Below are 19,967 nucleotides of genomic sequence, written 5' to 3'. Positions count from 1 at the left end.
CAGCCAAGTCTCTGATAAACATAGAAAGTCAAGATTTGAATCTCTGCTCAGGTGTTATAATTGATCACTTTTTGGGAGGACACTGTGTATATTAAAATGAACCCCTAATAGCCCCTCTGGCTTGTCTTTTGAGTCCCAGTTGAGTCAGCTATGGTTGAAAAACTAACTTTTTGAAAAAGTTTATTTTACAATCTTTTCAGTATTGTAACAAGTGAATTAGATTTACCAGTGATTAGAGTATCCCCTGCCATCCATCGCTGTGTGTTTAGATCCCTGGACTCACCCTGTGCTCATTGGTATCAATCCGCACGCTAGAACGTGCTGGTTCAGCCACGGCACACAGCCCAAGCACAGACAGAGAAGAAGTCTGCCAAAACTGCCTTGGATCCCCACTGGCACTGCTACGTGTGACCCACCTCTCTGGCAAGGGGCCAACCAGAGCTGTGCCCACAGCCCCAGTAGGGCCGACACTGACAGGTGCACTCGCAGTGTCACTCCAGGGTCCCAGGGAGAATTAGAGACCGCTGGCAGACGAGATTGAGATTAGCCACGGGGAATCTGCATTGGAGACAACGTTATCTGCGCTGGAGCAGTATGTGGGGCATCCAGATTGTTCATGGTCGATTGTGGAGTTAGGTCAGGGTTAAGATGAACATCTCCCGACAGCAGCAGCAGCAGGAATACAATTTTAGCGGCTTTTGTCTATCGTTGCTGCGTAATTTGACCAAACTCAGCGGCAAAGGCTTGGCAGTCATTCAACAGAAAGGAGAAAATAACAATGTAACCACGTTCACCGAAGTTGATCCTTGATTTTTTCAGATAGTAGGCCCATTGAATCTTCAATGTAGTATCAGGCGTTGATGCTAGGTTTTGTGTTTGGGCCCTCCACAGCATTGCAGGTGGATACCATGGGCATTATAAGCAATCGGTCATAGAGGAGGTAAGTACAAACTTTACTGCCTTTGTGCTTGTTTTCACCATTTTGTTTTTGGTTTTGGATCAAACTTTAAGTTCTTGTGTCTGAAAGAGATGTTTGATCATTTGGCAGATGGGAATTGGAGATGAGTGAAGCCTGCCAAACCCCTGACTCCTCCTGTCACCATCTTTGCGTACTCCCGACACAACTCAACTTACCTTAAAGCATTCTTAGTGTTAATAGCAGTCACTTACATGTACCTTGCAGTCCTGGCTCCATTCAGTTGTTGGTTTGCGGGTGAAATTTTCCTTCATTGTGCGATGATTTCATGATATCAGCCTGATGATGACTCTACAGAATGGGACAAAAATAGAGTAATGAATGATTCCAGGTTTACTTGCACTGATTAAACCCTGATCACACAGAAACGTGTTGTTGCCAAGTGGCAACCAACTGTGACATCACCCATTGGTTTTTGAACTACCATCTTGCAGCTGCTAGTCTAGCATTCTGGCTGTCACCATCTTGGTTTTTTGGAGCGAGAAGTAACCATATTTGGACGAGAGGGTGGATCTGGGGAGGAGCCAGGGGTGGAGCTGACTGTGAGCCCGAGGACACTAACCTATACTGGCAACCTGATGGCACTAGGCTCAGCTGGCAAAGTCGCTAACAAAGTTAGCTTCCATAATTCATGGTAAACTTAACAGCTGTTAAAGTAATCTTAGTGGCTAATTGCAAACATGTCCACATTTGGCAAATATTACATTTATGAGGAGTTGTACTGTTATTGTAGCTGAAGTTAGCATGGGTATAAGCTAACTGTGTGTAGCCATCTGTGGTAAAACTATAAACTGTATAAAAAGGATAAAACATAACATTGTGTTTTAAAATTAGTTCTGCAAATAAAAACTTACATTACGTAACTGAGTGACAGTGGCTTAACATTATTATGGTTAACTTTTGTTTTGACGTACTGTACGTTAAAGTGCAAGCAGATCAGCAGATGGAAATTAGATAATTTAACTAAGTTAATGTTACACCACAGAACTCTATTGATTAATGTGTATTCTCTGGTATTCTTCCAGTTAAATGAATGAAGTAAAAATTTAACGCATGGTTCAACGTTATGAGTGTGCTATAATATAAACAGTCTTTGGCTAAGTGTTCATAGGCTATTTTTTGCAAAAGTGTTAGCCTCATCACAGCAATGAAGGACCACTACCTCCACCTGCAGTATCCAGATTATCTTCTCTGGCATCATCAAGAGATGCACGTGGAAGGCTGGTGCCAGTCTATGGAAGACTGACAAGGCTCGCAGGTTTGTGAACAGTATTATGGCTACATACTGTATATTCATTGTTTAAGTGACAGCTTAGTACATCACCTTCACATAGGGTTTGACACCCTGGGCTGTATTTGCGCGATGGAGTTCATTTCACCACTAGGGGAAATTATATTTTTTTAAACAGTTTTCTGGAGTCCACTAAAGCCCACCTTCAGCAATGGTGAAATGTTCATGTGGGAAGGTTTGTTCGCTGTTGAAGTTATTTCTTATTAGATTTTTTTTTTTTTTAGCCCTGACCATAGCCCACAGCGTTATGCCTTATTTGATCAGTGTTATTTTTATTAATACATTCCTGGTTGAAATTATCAGCACCCCTGAATTTTAAGTAAAGAATTTATAACATCTTCAGGAATAAATGCAAATTAGCTGATTTGTATAATCAAAATATTTTAAGAAAATGTCCAAGGTTACTGAGCAAAAGGAGAAAAAAACATGCATAATAGTGAAATACTACAAACATAAAATGTACCCCAGACACATTTATAGGCACCCTTCACTAATATTTGGTTGCAGAACCTTTGGCAACAATGGCAGTCTCTAAATGTTTCTTGTAGCCATCTAGAAGCTTATTGCACCTGTCTGCCGATAGTCTCTGCAACTTTTCCATTGCTATGTGTTCAAGCTTTTTTAACTTTGCAGGAGTCCTTTTTGTGCTGCTGGATATGTGTTTTGGGTCTTTGTCCTGCTAAAAGACCCAAAACCTTCGCCTCAAACCTAGTTTTCTGACACTGGGTAACACATTTCACTCTAAAACGCCTTGATAATCTTCTGCTACATCAATCCTTTGATAGATTCACTGCTTCCAGTAACAGAGGCAGAAAAGCAGCCTCACAGCATGATAGAACCTCCACCATGTTTTACTGTAGGTAAGGTGTTCTTTTCCTTATGGGCTTCATTTCGTCACCTACAATTCCCAAAGACCACTACTTTGGTTTCATTGGTTCAATAGAACCATATGGTACGGGCTGAAACCACCACTCCAGATTGCTCCTGGTCAGCCTGAGGCTTTTTAGATGTCTTACATGGTGTTTTTTCCACAATCCACATCAACCTTAACAGACTTATATAATTGAGTTTCTTCTTAGCGCCAAGTCCTGGAAGCGCTATAACAGTTTTATGACTGTGAAACCTTTTGATAACATTTCAAACTGAAATGCGGATTTCAAGATTTTCGATGATACCTTGTAGCCTTTGGAATTGGTATGGTTTTTGATAATAGCATTTTCAATGCTCTCAGACAGCTCTCTTGTCTTTGCCATTATGAAAAAGAAACTGGAAACAAACAACCCCTTTTTATGCAGTAAAACCATTATTCATAGGTTAATTCAAGTCATGTGAACACTGAAAAGTAAGTACAGGTGAGTCTTATTTGTTTTTGTTTTCGTTTGAGGAACTAATTTAAATTAAACAAAAGGGTGCCAATACTTGTGCCAAGTGTACATTTTGTGTCTGTATATGCTGTTTCACTGTACACCTTTTTTTTTTTTTTTTTTTTTTTTTTTCAGTAACTTTGGACATTTTATTAAATATTCTGATTATACAAAATTGGTTAATTTGCATTTATGTCTGAAGGTATTCTAAATTCTGTTCTTAAAGTTCAGGGGTGCCAGTAATTTCAACCAGAACTGTATTGTAGTTCCTTTTTTATTTGACACTTGTGGCCATAACACTGTTCAGTCTTATCAGGTATGCTCTTCTTTTTTTCAAAACGCCCTCTCCTATTCCCCTCCTACTCTTATTCCCTTAACAACCCAGTCCACTCCATAGTCTTTGACACTCTCTGCCCCCATGTTGGATGTAACTGTAACATATTGTAAATAGTTTTAAACATTGGAGTTCATAGTTCATATAGTTCATAGTTCTCAGTTATTATATCAGTGGACTGTCCCAAGAGCTTCACTTATTTAGTGGTTGTTACTGGGGCAAATTTACATACCTTATCAGGTTACCTTTTTGTCCCTTTCATAGTGACCTAATAAGCCAAGAAATTGTTAACATGAATAGACTTCAAAGCAGCCCCCCCCAACCCAGGCTTTGGACCTTACTCATAAAGTGTACAAACTGCTGCGTGCTGCCTGTTATATACTAAGTATTATTTTTATATTGTGGTTTCTCATGTATACCATTTCTACTGTAATTTATACTTGTTACTCAAAGTTGCAGTGGAGATTAGACTACCTCTCTCTATTATGCAAACTTGTCTTGTGACAGTTAAGTTTACCTTTTTTTTTCTTAAGTAGTCTTAAGTAGGTACTTAATTCATCCATTTTTTTATATCCTTTTATAAACTTTTCTGGTTTTGTTGATGGATAATCTTTTTTTTTTTTAATTAACGCAGTTTTTAACATGCAATAAAGGTATTTATGAAGCTATTGCCCTAAGTTTGTTGATGGTTTTTATGGTGCATATCTGTGATGAATTTTAACAACAGCAACATGCGCAGTATTATAATCATAGAAGAAAACAATGATGGAGGTTTTGCCAGAATTTAATTAATTAGTAAGCTATTGCTATGTTAGCTTTATCCAACAACATAAATAATAGAAATATTTTTTAAATGTTGCTGTCCATGAACATTGACAACGAAGGATCAAAAGACGGATACTAGAGTTTGTGCTTTCTTTATGTGTGTGTAATGTACTTATCAATTTTAAAAACACTTATTGACCGAAGTGTCCTGTTGGATTCGTTACGAGGTATATGGTAAATCTGTAAAAAGCAGGCAAGAGTGTTCTGTGGATAATGGAAAATGCACTCAGTCGCATTAAATCATGGTAGGTTTTTTTAAAATTCAGTATAACAGGAAACTATGATCACAAATTGAAGAGGCACATTAAACACATTTTCCAATTACAATAACTATAGTTAAGAATAAAACTAATGTACATGAGCTGTACTAAACTGACATTTTGGAAGTCTGCATCAAATGAAAAAACATCCAGGACACGCAATATCAATTAGTTTACCTAACTGCTTTGATATCTAACTGTCAAATCTTCAGTACATTTTAAAGAGTTTGTTTGTCTAATGCATACTTCTGAAGTGGTAACAGCAGGAGCCACATTTTGATCCTGGGTGCACTTCTGGTTGGCCAGTTCCAGCTGTTTCCTATTGAAGACAATTTGATTTCAAATTGGGAAATACTTTCACCTGTGAAGGTGATGGCTATGCTAGAGTTGGTCCATCGCTTAATTACAGTTTAATATTTTTAAAATTCTGTTTTTAAAAATGTTGCAAACATCACCTATCTAAACAACAGTAGAAATGAACTCAAAGGCGAGAAATTGAACCTGTGAATACTTAAGACAGAGAATAATAAACAAACTTCTAAAAAGTCTGTCCATTTATCAGAGCAAGCTGAACTGGATGTGGTTTTCTGGCATCATCATCACAATCCACTTGAGAACTAAGGATGTTGTCCATGCAGTCTCCCTTCTCTACAACCAGAGGAATGGCACAAAATATACTGCTCCATACATGAGGTCATCTTTCTGTTGGCACTGGTCATTCAGTTTTCACAGTGTGGATACCTTTCGGATAACAGCAAAAGACCAACTCTTAAATTAAGACATGGTGGATCACAATTAATCGCATACAGATTACTGGTTGTCAGGGTAGGTGCATGAATGTCTGTTTCAGTTGAGGACTATTGTGTATGAGCTTAAAGTATTAAATGAACAAACTCCAACATAAAAAATGTTCTTATATACATTGTGTATTGTACATAAGAACACACATGACTTTTTTGTGATGTGTTTCTAAATAGAGATTCAAACATATGTATAAGTCATCTTAAAACAGTGTTTGGTGTTAAAAGAAGGTCCTCACATTGAATATCAGACACACCAAAGTGGAAGAAAGACATCAGTGTAACGCAGGACACAGTCTAATACATAAACAACAACAGTGGTTAATTTCAAAGTAACATATTGGGAAAATTTCCTGTTTTGGGCTTCCCATGTACTTTAAGAAAGGCCTGTAGTCACTTCACATTTAGATAAGGGATTTTTTTTCTCAAGCTCATCTGTGTGGTAATTTAAATTTTATATTTAGTTGTAGTGTCGGTCACTACTTTCATCATATTCTGCGTAACAAATTTTCCAGTCTACATTTCAGTAAATAAGGCTTACAATCTGAATTTGTTGTAGCTTTACAACAAACATAAGAATCAATGTCTATGATTTGTGTGAATAATCGTATATCCCATTTGCTTATTTAGCATCCTCATTTGCTCTCGTCTCATCTCTCCCTCAAATCCCTCATCTTCAATCATCAGCTAACTCTAGAGCTAGCCAGCTAGCTTGGTTAGCAAGATAATTCACATTAACTGTGATATTAATTGGGATGCTGATTGTCTCCTGTTCTCTAGTCAAAACACCTAGGAAAAAACATACCAAATTTTGGGGTGCTTTGTACACATTATATTTAACCAAAAAAACTGGATATCACAATCCTTTGAGGGTCTGCTAGTACATCTAACCAAAGAACAGCCATAACTATGGTGAACTGTGGTAAACCGAAAAACTTATTACAATCTAACAAACAGTATAACAGTCTGTGAAAAATGCCTACTCCATCGAAAAATATAGAAAAATAACATTAATTACAACACAACTGAATCAGAACAATGTGCGCGACTTTAGTTCATCGGGGAAGGAACCCTCCTGGCCTCGTCGGAATTGGTTGTCTGTCAATCGCTCCAGACTGGCTCCAGACCTGGCATGTCAGTAGAACCAGACATGCCCCCAAACATACAATTAGGTACATAGGTGTTTGGACAGTGACAGAGTTTTTGTAATTTTGCCTCTGTATACCATCACAATGGATTTGAAATGAAGCCATTAAGATGTGATTGAAGTGGAGACTTTCAGCTTTTATTCAAGAAGTGTAACAAAAATATTCCATTAACCATTTAGGAATTATAGCCATTTTTATATATAGTCCCTCATTTTCAGTTTGGCAGAAACTTTATTAGTGGCCAAATCAACAAATTTGTAACATGCCTAATAAGAAGGCATGCACTGGCGAGCTTGGTAACACCAGAAGGCCTGGAAGACCATGGAAGACAACTAAAGTGGATGATCGCAGAATTCTTTCCTTGGTGAAGAAACCCCCTTCACAACATCTAGCCAGGTCAAGAGCACTCTCGATGATGTAGGCGTATAATTATCAACATCTACAATCACGAGAGGCCTTCATGAATGTAAATACAGAGGGTTTACCTCAAGGTACAAACCACTGGTAACACTCAAGAAAAGATGGCCAGATTAAACTTTGCCAAGCACCATCTAAAAAGCCTGCCCACTTCTGTACAAAATTCTTTGTACAGATGAAGCCAAGATTAACTTGTACCAGAATGATGGGAAGAGTATGGAGAAGGAAAGGAACGGCTCATGAGCTGTGGCTCAGGAGATAAAGTGGGTTGTCCACTAACCCAAAACGTCTGCGGTGAATGGGATGAATGTGGCATGTAGTGTAAAGGACTTTGAGTGGTTAATAAGACTAGATAAGCGCTATATAAGTGCAGTCAATTTACCAAAGATAGTGGAGGCAGTGTTATGGCTTGTATGGCTGCCAGTGGAACTGAGTCAGTGGTGTTTATTGATGATGTTACTGCTGATAGAAGTAGGCTGAATTCTGAAGTGTATACGGGTATACTGTCTGCTCAGATTCAGCCAAATGCTGCAAAACCGATAGGATGGTACTTAATGACCCAGAACATACTGCGAAAGCAACCAAAAAATAGAATATTCTTCAGAGGCATGGTCAGTCACCTAACCTCAAAAATGGCTGTAATTCCTAAACAGTTAATGCAATATTTTTGTTAAAACACATGCACATAAATAGTCATCATACATAGTCAGACATTTCATTGTGTTTGCTTTCTTTTCTTGGCTTTTTTAGCCACAAAACTGCAGTGCGTAGCCCTGCATGTAAAGATAGTGTAGAGGGAAAAAGGACCAGGCGTGAGATGTGTGGCTCATGGACCTGTCAGAATTGTCTCTGGCAGCCCAACAGAACCAGAATGTGATGCAGCTGCTTACTGTGGACATTACAGTAAGCAGCAAAACTAAAAACTGCAGTTATAAACTTGGGAGGACAACTCTACGGGGGAGAACGTAATTATACTTTTAGCCTATGAGATATTTTTTTTCAGACAGCTCTGATGGACTCAGGATTTATCAGGGTGACGGCTGCTTTACTCCAAACAATTTCACTGTAGGAACCTGGACTGTGTGTGTGTAACAGCTGACTTTTTGGATGTGTAAAGCTACAGTTTCTGTGGATACCACTCGCTAGCAAAACTTCAAATGTAACACTTCCCCCAATCACGCCCAGAAGGTTGTTTAATATTCAAGTCCTTTGGCTGGTCTGGTCCCAGATTTTTCACTGTGAGCCTTTCTGACAGCTGTTGGTATGTGCGTCTGGTTGGTTGACCAGCTTGGTCAATCAGACACGTGCGGCCAACTTTCCAGTGTTGCCAGGTTAGTTTGTAAAACGTCTTTTGAGCCCAATTATACAGAAAATTGCTCAAGCTGGCAACATTTCTTGGGTGTAAAATATTCCATCCCAGGTCTAGTTATTTCTGGTGTGCGCTGTCAACCAATCAGGGACACCAGGAGAAGTTGAACATATTACACATACAGCCATCGGGCAGAGAAAAGTACGCCCTTCAGCACACAGCTAAAGGTTGTAGGCAGCAGTTTTTCATGAATCATCGCACATTTCTGTACTTATGTATGATTTAGTCTTTGACACTCTTGCAGCATGTAATAATGAGGTGTTGCCAGTTGTGTCTAATGACTAACCTACCCATTAGCTGGTTATCCATAATAGGCTTTCTTTTTTTGTACGGCTGGTTCTGCTGAGTCCAATTAAAACTTTGTACAGACTCAGTCCTTGTTATTCGAGCAAACACAAACCAAGTTGGACTGAAGCTCTTGTCAGACATGCTTTATGTAACATTACTGGGTTCCTCTGTCTGTTAAAGTGATGGCTTTTTGTCATTTAGACAGAGGTGTCTGTTGTGTAAATGGATGTTACTGCTTAATTCAGACATGACAGCACATTTATGAAAAGAGCCACAATGCTCGGTCATATTTGGCACCTTGTCCACAGAATGAGCAGGGTCACTGCTGAGAACAGTGGTGTGTAAAAAGTGACGATATGATGACTCTTGTGTTTCTTACAAGCTGCTGAAAAAGTATTGTGTTTCTTAATCGTGAAGGATGCTCGATCCCTCGTCCCACATTGAATCCACTTTATGAGAATTCTGCTGCCTATTTTATGAACTCTGAAAGTGCACATACACACATTCTGTACTGAATATGGAATATACGTGATTTTGTCCATGTCATGAATGAAACATGAAAATATAGGGAGAGAATGCTGTACTGATTGTTATTGTGGTTGTAAAAGTTACATTACTCTTTAGAAGGTGGAACAAGACATGCATTTTATCTCTCTCCATATTGTACATGTTGTACTGCTGCAGAATGAGATATTTCCAGTGCAGGTAGTGTGGGCTTTGATTTGTTCAGCAAAGCTGTATCACATGGGAGAAACCCATTGCAGAAGATGCAGAAATACCAATTCCTGCTCCAATGGTCGCATCTGTGGACCACAATGCAGTGTAAATGATGATGTGTAAGTCAGGGGAGTAGGTTGTTGTGGAAAATGAAGCACACTGGACAGGATGAGGAAAAAGTTAATACAACACAGCACCATCAAATAAATCCTGCGATCAAACATCTGCTGAGCTAACAGCAGAAGGATATGCAATGTGTGAATGTGGAAGGTGGCGACCAATAAGAAAATAGAGTAAAGCACTCCCTCTGGAAAGCAAAAAGGCAGACATGTTGAAGCAGTCCTCACTCAGTGAGCTGAAAGATTGTCTTTCAGTTTAATCTGCTTCGACTTGAAGCAACAACAGCTTATAGGTTTGAAGGAGTTAGAGAAGAAGAGCCATATGTGGTGTGTGGGAAGTTCTCAGTTCCTGCATAATATACCAACAAATTCATTATGCGAGCTTGTATGCACACACGCATGCCTGCACACATACAAACACACACACATATTTGCAAACTAGTCTCAGAGAGCATGACTGGCAGTTTCCCTTTGTGACTTTGGAACTCCTCAATCATGCCTCAGCTTGAATCTCTCTTCACTCATTCTTGACATTTCTCTCATTCTCTGATTGGCCTTTATCTCCAACACCAGTTTCAAATAGCTGATCCCTGATCTGCTTCCCACTCCTGTCTGTTGCTCTCTGTTTGCTGCTGCCTTAATCCTTTGTGTGTGATATCATGATTGCAGAGTACATTCCTCCCTTGACATTTACGCCTCAGACACACTGCTTTCCTCACCTGTGCGTGACAGCTACCTTGCTGAACTGCTGTAGCTTGTGTCCACACCGCAAGTGTTGCTGCTGTGGCGCTGCTACTGCCAGCCCTATCTTTCTACCTTGAGTTTCCCTTTGATAAATGGCCATCAATAATAATAATCATCCATCGTTGGTGAGTGGTCCAAATAGTTAAGAGTTGTAACCAGAAAGAAATTACATGGCTTTTGTTTACCCTCGTTCAGAGCAAGAGAGAGAGGAAGAGAGAGAGAGAGTGACAGACACAGAGAGAGAGAGCACATCGGAAAATTTTTGCCCTTCAGCTAATATTCTGTTAACTTATTGACATAATATAACTTAATGACATGACAGTCTACATTGAGTTTGTGCTATGACTACGTGTAGCCTCCTTCTCCTTTAATAACATGCAAAAATGGTTAAAAATACATATATAAATATATATTTCATGTCTGTGACATATTCAGATATAGCCTAGTCATTGAAACTACAGTGAAAGGTGTCAGTTTTATGTAATGTTGCTGGTAGGACTATCAACAGATCTTATCCCTGTCTATTTTTGCTGACAACCGCACGCTTCACGCGTGAAAAATAGGTGATGTGCCACTGCAGCGAGGCTCGACCCCGTGAGTCAGATGTGCATCTCATGCAGGACGTGGGGCTGCTCTAACCTGTTAACATGGGCACCAAAATGAAAACTGAGATGATCTGCACATGTGAAGTAAGCAGTGTGGCCCGGGCCTTACATATTAAACCAGCACTTTACCCAGGTATCCCCCACACAGCCTCTGTTGAAATTCCAAGGAAACAGACCTAGAAACTATAGGTCGTTTGTCCCCACTCCCAGATACTAACCATAGGAGTGGATACAAACCTTACCAGTGGCAGGCATACCACACATCTGTCATCATGGTAACAAAAAGAAACACACTTAGTCTGGTCAGACATAGCTAAGATGAATAGGCACATGGCCCAATACCTGAGCAGGGACCAGAAAGGAATTGGTAGTAATACCAGGCGTGCTAAGCACCAGCTACTGGTCGATAGAGCGGTCACCCAAGACTGCAAGACCAGGCAGACCAACCTGTGCACCGCCTGGGTTGACTACAAGAAGGCCTATAACTCAATACCACGCACATGGATACTGGAAATCTTGGACATGTACAACATCAACAGGACACTAAGAGCCTTCATCAAGAACTCATTGGGGCTGTGGAAAACAACTCTGGAGGCCAACTCAAAGCCAATTGCACAAGTTACCATCAAGTGCGGCATATACCAAGGTGATGCACTATCCCTGCTGCTGTTCTGCATAGGCCTGAACCCCCTCATCCAGATCATCTCAAAGAGTGGCTACGGGTACCAGTTCCGAAGTGGAACAACCATCAGTCACCTCGTCTACATGGATGACATCAAGCTGTATGCCAGGACTGCGTTGAGACATCGTCTCACTGATCCACCTCACCAGGATCTACAGCAACGACACCGGAATGTCATTCGGGCTAGATAAGTGTGGTCAGACGGTATCGGAGAGAGGGAAGATGATCAGAACGGAGGGGGTTGAACTACCAGAAGGCAGCATTGCAGATGTTCAGGATAGCTACAAATACCTTGGGATCCCGCAGACAAATGGGAACCTTGAGGACGCAGCAAGGAAGTCAGCCACAGCAAAATACCTACACAGAGTAAGGCAGGTCCTGAAAAGCCGGCTGAATGGGAAGAAAAAGATATGGGCCATCAACACAATGAATGCCTGAGGTATTCAATTAGCAGTTCATCTTTGGGTCATATTTGGTATATATATATATATATATTTGGTATATATATATATATATATATATATGTGTGTGTGTGTGTGTGTGTGTGTGTGTGTGTGTGTGTGTGTGTGTGTATAAATGTATATATGTGTATATATATATATATGTATACATACGTGTATGTATGTATGTATGTATATATACAAATATATATACATGCTACATGTGCTGCAGACAATGTGTGTGAGTATGAGTATTGTAAACAATAGAGTCGGAGCGCACTCTGCTGGACAAACTATGTGATGACACCATTTCTAAATGGCCCCAAGAATCTTTTTCTGAATTATGTTCCTTTAAAAAAAAAAGTTTTTACATATACCCTGATACCGATATATCTGTGATAGGCCAATATCGGCTGATAAAATTAGCTTGACTGGTCAGGCTCTAATACGAAGGAGGAATGATAACAGCAAGCAAACTATGTTTCAATGTTCATATGAGCACTGTGCTATTCTTTTAAGACAGACTTTAAAAAATTTGAGCATATCCTTAAATTGGCTATTGGTTAGCCTCTGAATAGACTATCATATTATGTGTTCAGATTTTAAGTTACTCAATGGACTATAGTGCCTGAATAGGATGTTTGCTACATACAGTTTCTTATGTGCTTGTAAGAGATATCTTGGATCCTCTCATTCTTTTAACACTTGTCCATTATCTAACTCTCTGAGGAAGCAAAATCTCTGCAGGATGTTGTATTTCTTACTTCTTTTTCGCTGTAGGGATCTATAAATTCCCATATTTTATTTTCCACTGCCCTAAAATGTGGTAGGTAAATACCTGCAACACAAAACATTAAAAAAATACTCATCCATCTAATTTATTCGTGTTATATATAGACTAGTGTAGGTTTGAGTAGTAGACTCGATTTAATGCTAAAATACAGCAGAATAGTATATACAGTAATCATACATCTCTTGACTATGACAGTGTGGCAGAGTCCACCACTTTCTCCTGTTACAATAAACCACTGATTTCGGCAGTGCAAATATTGCAGGAGAAAGTGTAAGCCTCCCCAGTTACTTATGGTTTTTTAGTTATCTTTTAAGATCTTTTTTTTTTTTCACATAATATTAATTAAGTTTTACCTAAAAAAAATTAAATGTAATTTAGAGCCAGCTATAATCAAGAAGCCAGTGCCCAGTGTTTCACAGTGCGTGTACATGCCTTTAAATCCTTGGCTCTTTGTAGTGATTACATTTCTTTAACATCATGTATATAAGATGATTTCAGTGATCATGGTAGTGATTTATAAATCTGATTTACCCAGCAGATGGGTATATCAGGTTGTACCCTGTCTCTTGCCCAGTGTCATGTGTGATAGGCTCCAGCCCCTCGTGACCCTCAAGGATAAGCAGGTATAGTTAATGGACAGATGGATGATTGTCTTAGCTATGGTTCAAAAATAACATTGAGCCAGCGCAGAGATCTTACCTTCTGCATATATAAGGGGATTAGTGGATTTTACAGTAAACAGGTTACTATAGTGTATATAAATGTGTTGTCCAAATTCCTGTCTAGCCTTATTTTTTCAGTAACATGGATACTTGTGTACATGTAAAAGTACTCATCTTCTCTTTACAAGACACTATAGAAAAACAAAATGTAGAGAGTAGGGCATCTATTCCTCAGATGCCCTTAAGACCTCAGCCCCAGAGGCAAACATAGAGTGTCAGTTACATAACAATACAGTTAAGCAGAAACAGGTGGTTTTGTATGCCTCATCACAGTTTTATCATGGAGGTCTACAGAGAGTTCCTTTGACTTCATGCCTTGGATTTAGTCCTGACATGCAGTGTGAATTGCGGAGAGTTACAGGTGTGTGCCGATCTAAACTATGTCCAATCAATTCAATTTGCCACAGTTGGACTCCAGTGAAGTTCCAGACACATCTCAAGAATAATTAAAGCAAACAGAATGTACCTGACCACAGTTCTGAGTGATACAGGTAAAGAATACTTTTGTAAATTGGAGATTTCAGTTTTTCATTTTTAATAAATCTGCAAACATTTCTAAAGATTCATGGTTGTTATGACACAGAAACAAACCACTGTACTATTTCCACATTATGGAATTTTTTGTTTAGTGCAATAACTATAGATCAGTAAAGTATAAACAAATTAAATTGATCGAGAATTTTTGTCTGGTCCTGCTTCAAATTCATTATGACAGGTGGTAAAAGCTATAATAACATGTTGTTACCCTTTGAAGTTTTCTTTACATTCATAGAAAATCTCTACAGAAGAAGTATCTTGGTGGAATTTTACTGTATAGCTGTGGCAATCATTTTGATGCCTGTGATCAGGGGTCTTTATAGGAGGACATTTAAATACAAACCATTATTCTCTGACTTTAGCTCGAATTTGCATAGGCAGCAGGAAAAGAAAGACCTATTAGTCACACAAAACTGGTGACACAACTCCTGTTGCAAGTGTACATGATGTTGAAAATTCTGGCTGTGAAGCAGTTTGTATTTATAAACATGTCACGGCACCCTCTTAAATCAGATTTTGTTTTTGTGCTTTTTTTCACAGTATTGATCTTGATATTTCTCTGCTCTTATGGTGCTAACAAACTGTTGTCTTGCTCACAGAGCTGGATTCCCAAGATCATCAAGAAGCGAGTGTGCACCACTTTCGTTGAAAACTCTTTCAGGTAATCCCTCCTTCTCTGTCTCTTATAAATGCAAAAATATTGGATTCATGAAGTAAAAGTAATCAGGACTCAGTATTTTAATGATGTGCTTCTGTTTTTTTGATCACAACCCTTTTTACTGAGCTTGTAGGAGTTGCAGAAATGGCTCTTAAGGTGTTCATCTCTTACCTCTCAAACAGACAATTTGCCATGACTCTTGGTAAAATTAGATATCATCTACTTCCCTTCTGAACTATGGAGTACCCAAAGGCTCTGTCCTACCTACCCTTCTGTTGTATCTACTTGGCCAAATAGTAAAAAATTATAAGATTACATTTCATTGCTTTGACACACAGCTTTAAGTGTCTGTAAAATCAGGGTCCACCAGCCATCTGACATCCTTGAAAAAAATGTCTGACTAACATCAGATGTGTAATGTATGCATTGAGGGTCTTTATGTGCCATTTCAATTTAACATTGTATTGTACTAATCATTTTTATTATATAAATTTTTTCATGTTTATTTGTTTGATTTTTGTAACATTGTTTTGAAAAGTACTATACAATTACTTTTTGCACATTTCATTGTGTTGTAAATTTAATTTTAAATTGATGAAATTGCCATTTCTGTCAATCAATCTACACTCAATAACCCATAATGACAAAGTGTGTCATAACAACCATGAATCTTTAGAAATTTTTGCAGATTTATTAAAAATGAAAAACTGAAATCTCCAATTTACAAAAGTATTCTTTGCTGTATCACTCAGAACTGTGGTCAGGTGCATTCTGTTTGCTTTAATTATTCTTGAGACGTGTCTGGAACTTCATTGGAGTCCATCTTTGCCAAATTGAATTGATTGGACATAGTTTAGATAGGTACATGCCTAGTTTAGATAGGCACAGGCCTGTAAGGCTCCGCAATTCACACTTCATGTCAGGACTAAATCCAAGGCATGAAGTCAAAGGAACTCTCTGTAGACCTCCATGATAAAACTGTGATGAGGCATAGATTAGAGTAAGGGCATAAAACCATTTCTAAAGCTTTGACTGCTCCCAAGAGCACAGTGGCCTCGATGAAATGGAAGAGGTTTGCAACCACCAGGACTCTTCCTAAAGTTGGCCGTCTAGTCAAACTGAGTAACTGGGCAAGAAGGGCCTTGGTCAGAGAAGTGACCAAGAACCCAAAGGTAACTCTTACAGAGCTTCAGAAGTCCTCTGCAGAGATGGGACAACTTGGTGGAACAACCATCTTAGCAGTACTCCGTCAATCAGGCTTTTATGGTGGAGTGGCTAGACAGAAGTAACTTGACAGAAATCCAAACACTGTGTCTGATGAACACCAGGCAGTGCTCCAGAATGTTACTGGGGCAAGGGTTCACGTTTCAGCACAACAATGATCTGACGTACACAGCTAAGACAACGCTGGAGTGGCTTCGGGACAAGTCTCTGACTGTCTTTGAGTGGCCAAGGCAAGGCCCAGACTTAAACCCCATAGAACATCTGTGGAGAGACCTGAAGACAGTAGTTCACATACACTTACCATCCAAAATTTCTTTTACTGTAAATAGTTAAGTGAGTAGAAGATGAACTGATCTTCAAAACGCATAAAGTTAAAAGTGAAACATTTTTTTCAATGTTTTAAGCAATATTGGTGTATTATTTCTTTTGTACAATTTTACTTTGAAAAAAAAAGGAAAAGAGCACCATACAAAAGTTTGGGCACCCCAAGAGATTTGAGCTCTCAGATAATTTTAACCAAGACCTTAATTAGCTTATTAGGGCTATGGTTTATTCACAATCATTAGGAAGGAAAGGCCAGGTGATGCAAATTTCAAAGCTTTATGAATGCGGTCAACAGCCATGGGCTCCTCTAAGCAACTAACTAACACTCTTAAAATGAAAATAATTGATGCCCACAAAGCAGGCGAAGGGTATAAAAAGCTAGCAAAGTGTTTTCAGGTAACAGTTTCCTCAGTTTGTAATGTAAAGGGCAGTTAGGGCAGTTAAAAAGAACATTGGAGATCAAGCTGAGGTCTGGAGGACCAAGAAACTTTCCGAGAGAGAACTGCTTGTAGGAAATCAAAATCCAAAATCAAAATCAGAAGACCTCCAGGAAAAATAATTGAACTCTGGAGTGGCTTTACACTGTTCTAATGTGCAGCAACATCTGCACAAATATGACCTTCATGGAAGAGTCATAAGAAGAAAACCTTTCCTGCGTCCTCACCACAAAGTTCAGTGTCAGAAATTTGCAAAGGAATATCTAAACATGCCGAAGATGAGACGTGAATATACAACAGAATAATAATCCTAAACAGACCTCAAAATCCAAAATGGACTAAAAGTAGGGTTTTGTACTGTCTCCCAACCTAAACATCATTGTAAAAAAAGAGCAGTGTACGCAAGACGGCCAAAGAATCTCACAGAACTAGAAGGGTTTTGCAAGGAAGAATGGGCGAAAATCCCTCAAACAATAATTGAAAGACTCTTAGCTGGCTACAAAAAGTATTTACAAGCTGTGATATTTGCCAATGGGGGTGTTACTAAGTACTGACAATGCAAAGTGCCTGAACTTTTCCTTTTTTGTTACTTTGAAACTGTAGGAGATGGAAATAAAAAAGTAATCTTGCTTAAAATAATAAAGAAGTCATCTTTAACTTTATGCCTTTTGGAAATCATTTCATCTTTTACCCATTTCACTATTTGTTTCAATTTTGACCAGGGGTGCCAAAACTTTTTCATGCCACTGTATGTTTATATACTTAACTATATTTCCAAAGTTTTGTCCACTGCATAAAGTATTACACAGGCGTAAATCATTTGATTTAATTTGTTTTTAGGAGGTCGGGGTGGATATATATATATATTTCGTTTATCTTTCATAATACATCTTTGCATATTCACATCCTATTTACACGAAAGATTTGTATATAAGTATTTACAGTGTTGTACAGAAAAAAAAACAATTGCCCCCAAATATAAACAGTTCCCTCGACAAGCATTGGACACAAACATGGATGAAATGAGACAAAAGTGCAACAAACTTGAAGTAAAAGAAATCAAAGTGAAGTAAGGTAAAATGAAATAGAATAAAATAAAATAAAATAAAATAGTCAAACTAACAAAAAAGCAAAAAAATCAAAGTAAATATAGACCAAACAAAACACCCCTGTTATTTTAAATAGCAAACTCCAAGTCATTATTTTCTGGTATTTTCACCATCCCTGCTCCATTTACAAATATGTTTTCAAAAAGTCCTCTGTTGGCTGTGTACATGGTCCTTGTGTGTAGTTTTATCAAGTTTGTGAATGGTTTCCACCTGACAATTTCAATGTTTTCATACAAGGGGTGGGTGTTAGGGGGGGGTTAGGGATGAATTAATGGCTGGTATAACAAAACCAGGGAGTGAATGTAACCCCCACCTCACAGTGATATTGATGGTTTAGACTGTTTTGTAGAGAAATCTAGACTTCAGTCTTATTTAATTGGAGAAAGTTATTAAATAATGTATGAAAGGCACAACAAAATACAGGAACGGTAGGTGTGAGCTGAGTATTTTCAGCACAGCTACAGAAATGAATATTGTGTCTGAATAATGACAACAGCAAAACGCAGTTGAGTCTTTCACACTGAGCTGAAATGAAACCAGTGCACATAAATTAGGGGAACATAAATTATATAATTATATGTCTGTGTCTGTATAGATATATACATTCTATATATATATATATATATATATATGTATGTGTATATATGTGTATATATGTGTATGTTTATGTAGATGTATTTTGAATGTATATATGTATGTGTATGTATGTATATATGTATAAAACATATATACATATATGTGTGTGTGTGTGTGTGTGTATATATATATATATATATATATATATGTATGTATGTATGTATGTATGTGTGTATATATATATATGTATGTGTGTATATATATATATGTATGTGTGTATATATATATATATGTATGTGTGTATGTATGTGTGTATGTATGTATGTGTGTATGTATGTGTGTATATATGTTGCATATACATGTATGCACGTATGTATGTATACATATACAACCCCCCCCCCCACACACACCCCTTGGTATTTTTTCGATTTTCCCGTGTTCCTTCTTCTTGATGTTGGTGTCGCTTGGGATCCATACTTCTATCACTACTGCCTTCTTCTGTTGTTTGTCGATCAACACGATGTCCGGTTGGTTAGCCATCACCAGTTTGTCAGTCTGGATCTGGAAGTCCAACAAGAGCTTGGCTTGGTCATTCTCAACCACCTTAGGAGGTGTCTTCCATTGTGACCTTGGGACCACCAACCCATACTCAGTGCAAATGTTCCTGTACACTATGCCAGCCACTTGGTTACGGCATTCCATGTACGCTCTTCCTGCCTGCATCTTACACCCCGCTAGTATGTCCTGAACTGTCTCAGGGGCATCTTTGCACAGCCTGCACCTGGAGTACTGTCTGGTGTGGTAGATCCCCGCTTCTATTGATCTTGTACTGAGTGCTTGTTCTTGTGCTGCCATGATTAGTGCTTCTGTGCTGTCCTTCAGTCCAGCCTTTTCCAGCCACTGGTGGGATTTCTTGATATCAGCCACTTCTTCTATCTTTCGGTGGTACATGCCGTGTAGGGGCTTGTCCCTCTATGGTGGTACCTCCTCCTCCTCTGCATCATCGGGTTTCTGCTGCCTGAGGTATTCTCTTAGCAGTTCATCTTTGGGGGCCATCTTCCTGATGTATTCTTGGATGTTGGTTGTTTCGTCCTGGATAGTGGCTCTGATGCTCACCAGTCCTCGGCCTCCCTCGTTCCGCTTAGTGTACAGTCTCAGGGTGCTGGACTTGGGGTAAACCCTCCATGCATTTTGAGGAGCTTTCTTGT

General features: G+C 38.8%; 1 protein-coding gene across 1 annotated transcript in view; it reads left to right on the top strand.

Moving 5' to 3' along the window:
* The window catches only part of trpm4a (transient receptor potential cation channel, subfamily M, member 4a), a 75,366-nt gene that overhangs the window by 11,047 nt on the left and 44,352 nt on the right, over positions 1–19,967 (top strand). The window contains 1 exon segment of the mRNA XM_040116830.1: positions 15,031–15,092. Coding sequence (XP_039972764.1) covers positions 15,031–15,092 — 62 coding nt within the window.

Source organism: Xiphias gladius, chromosome 3 (assembly GCF_016859285.1).
Source record: "Xiphias gladius isolate SHS-SW01 ecotype Sanya breed wild chromosome 3, ASM1685928v1, whole genome shotgun sequence".
Lineage (NCBI taxonomy): Eukaryota > Metazoa > Chordata > Actinopteri > Istiophoriformes > Xiphiidae > Xiphias > Xiphias gladius.
Note: the sequence above shows the minus strand (reverse complement) of the source record. Positions and strands in the feature narration are given on the sequence as shown.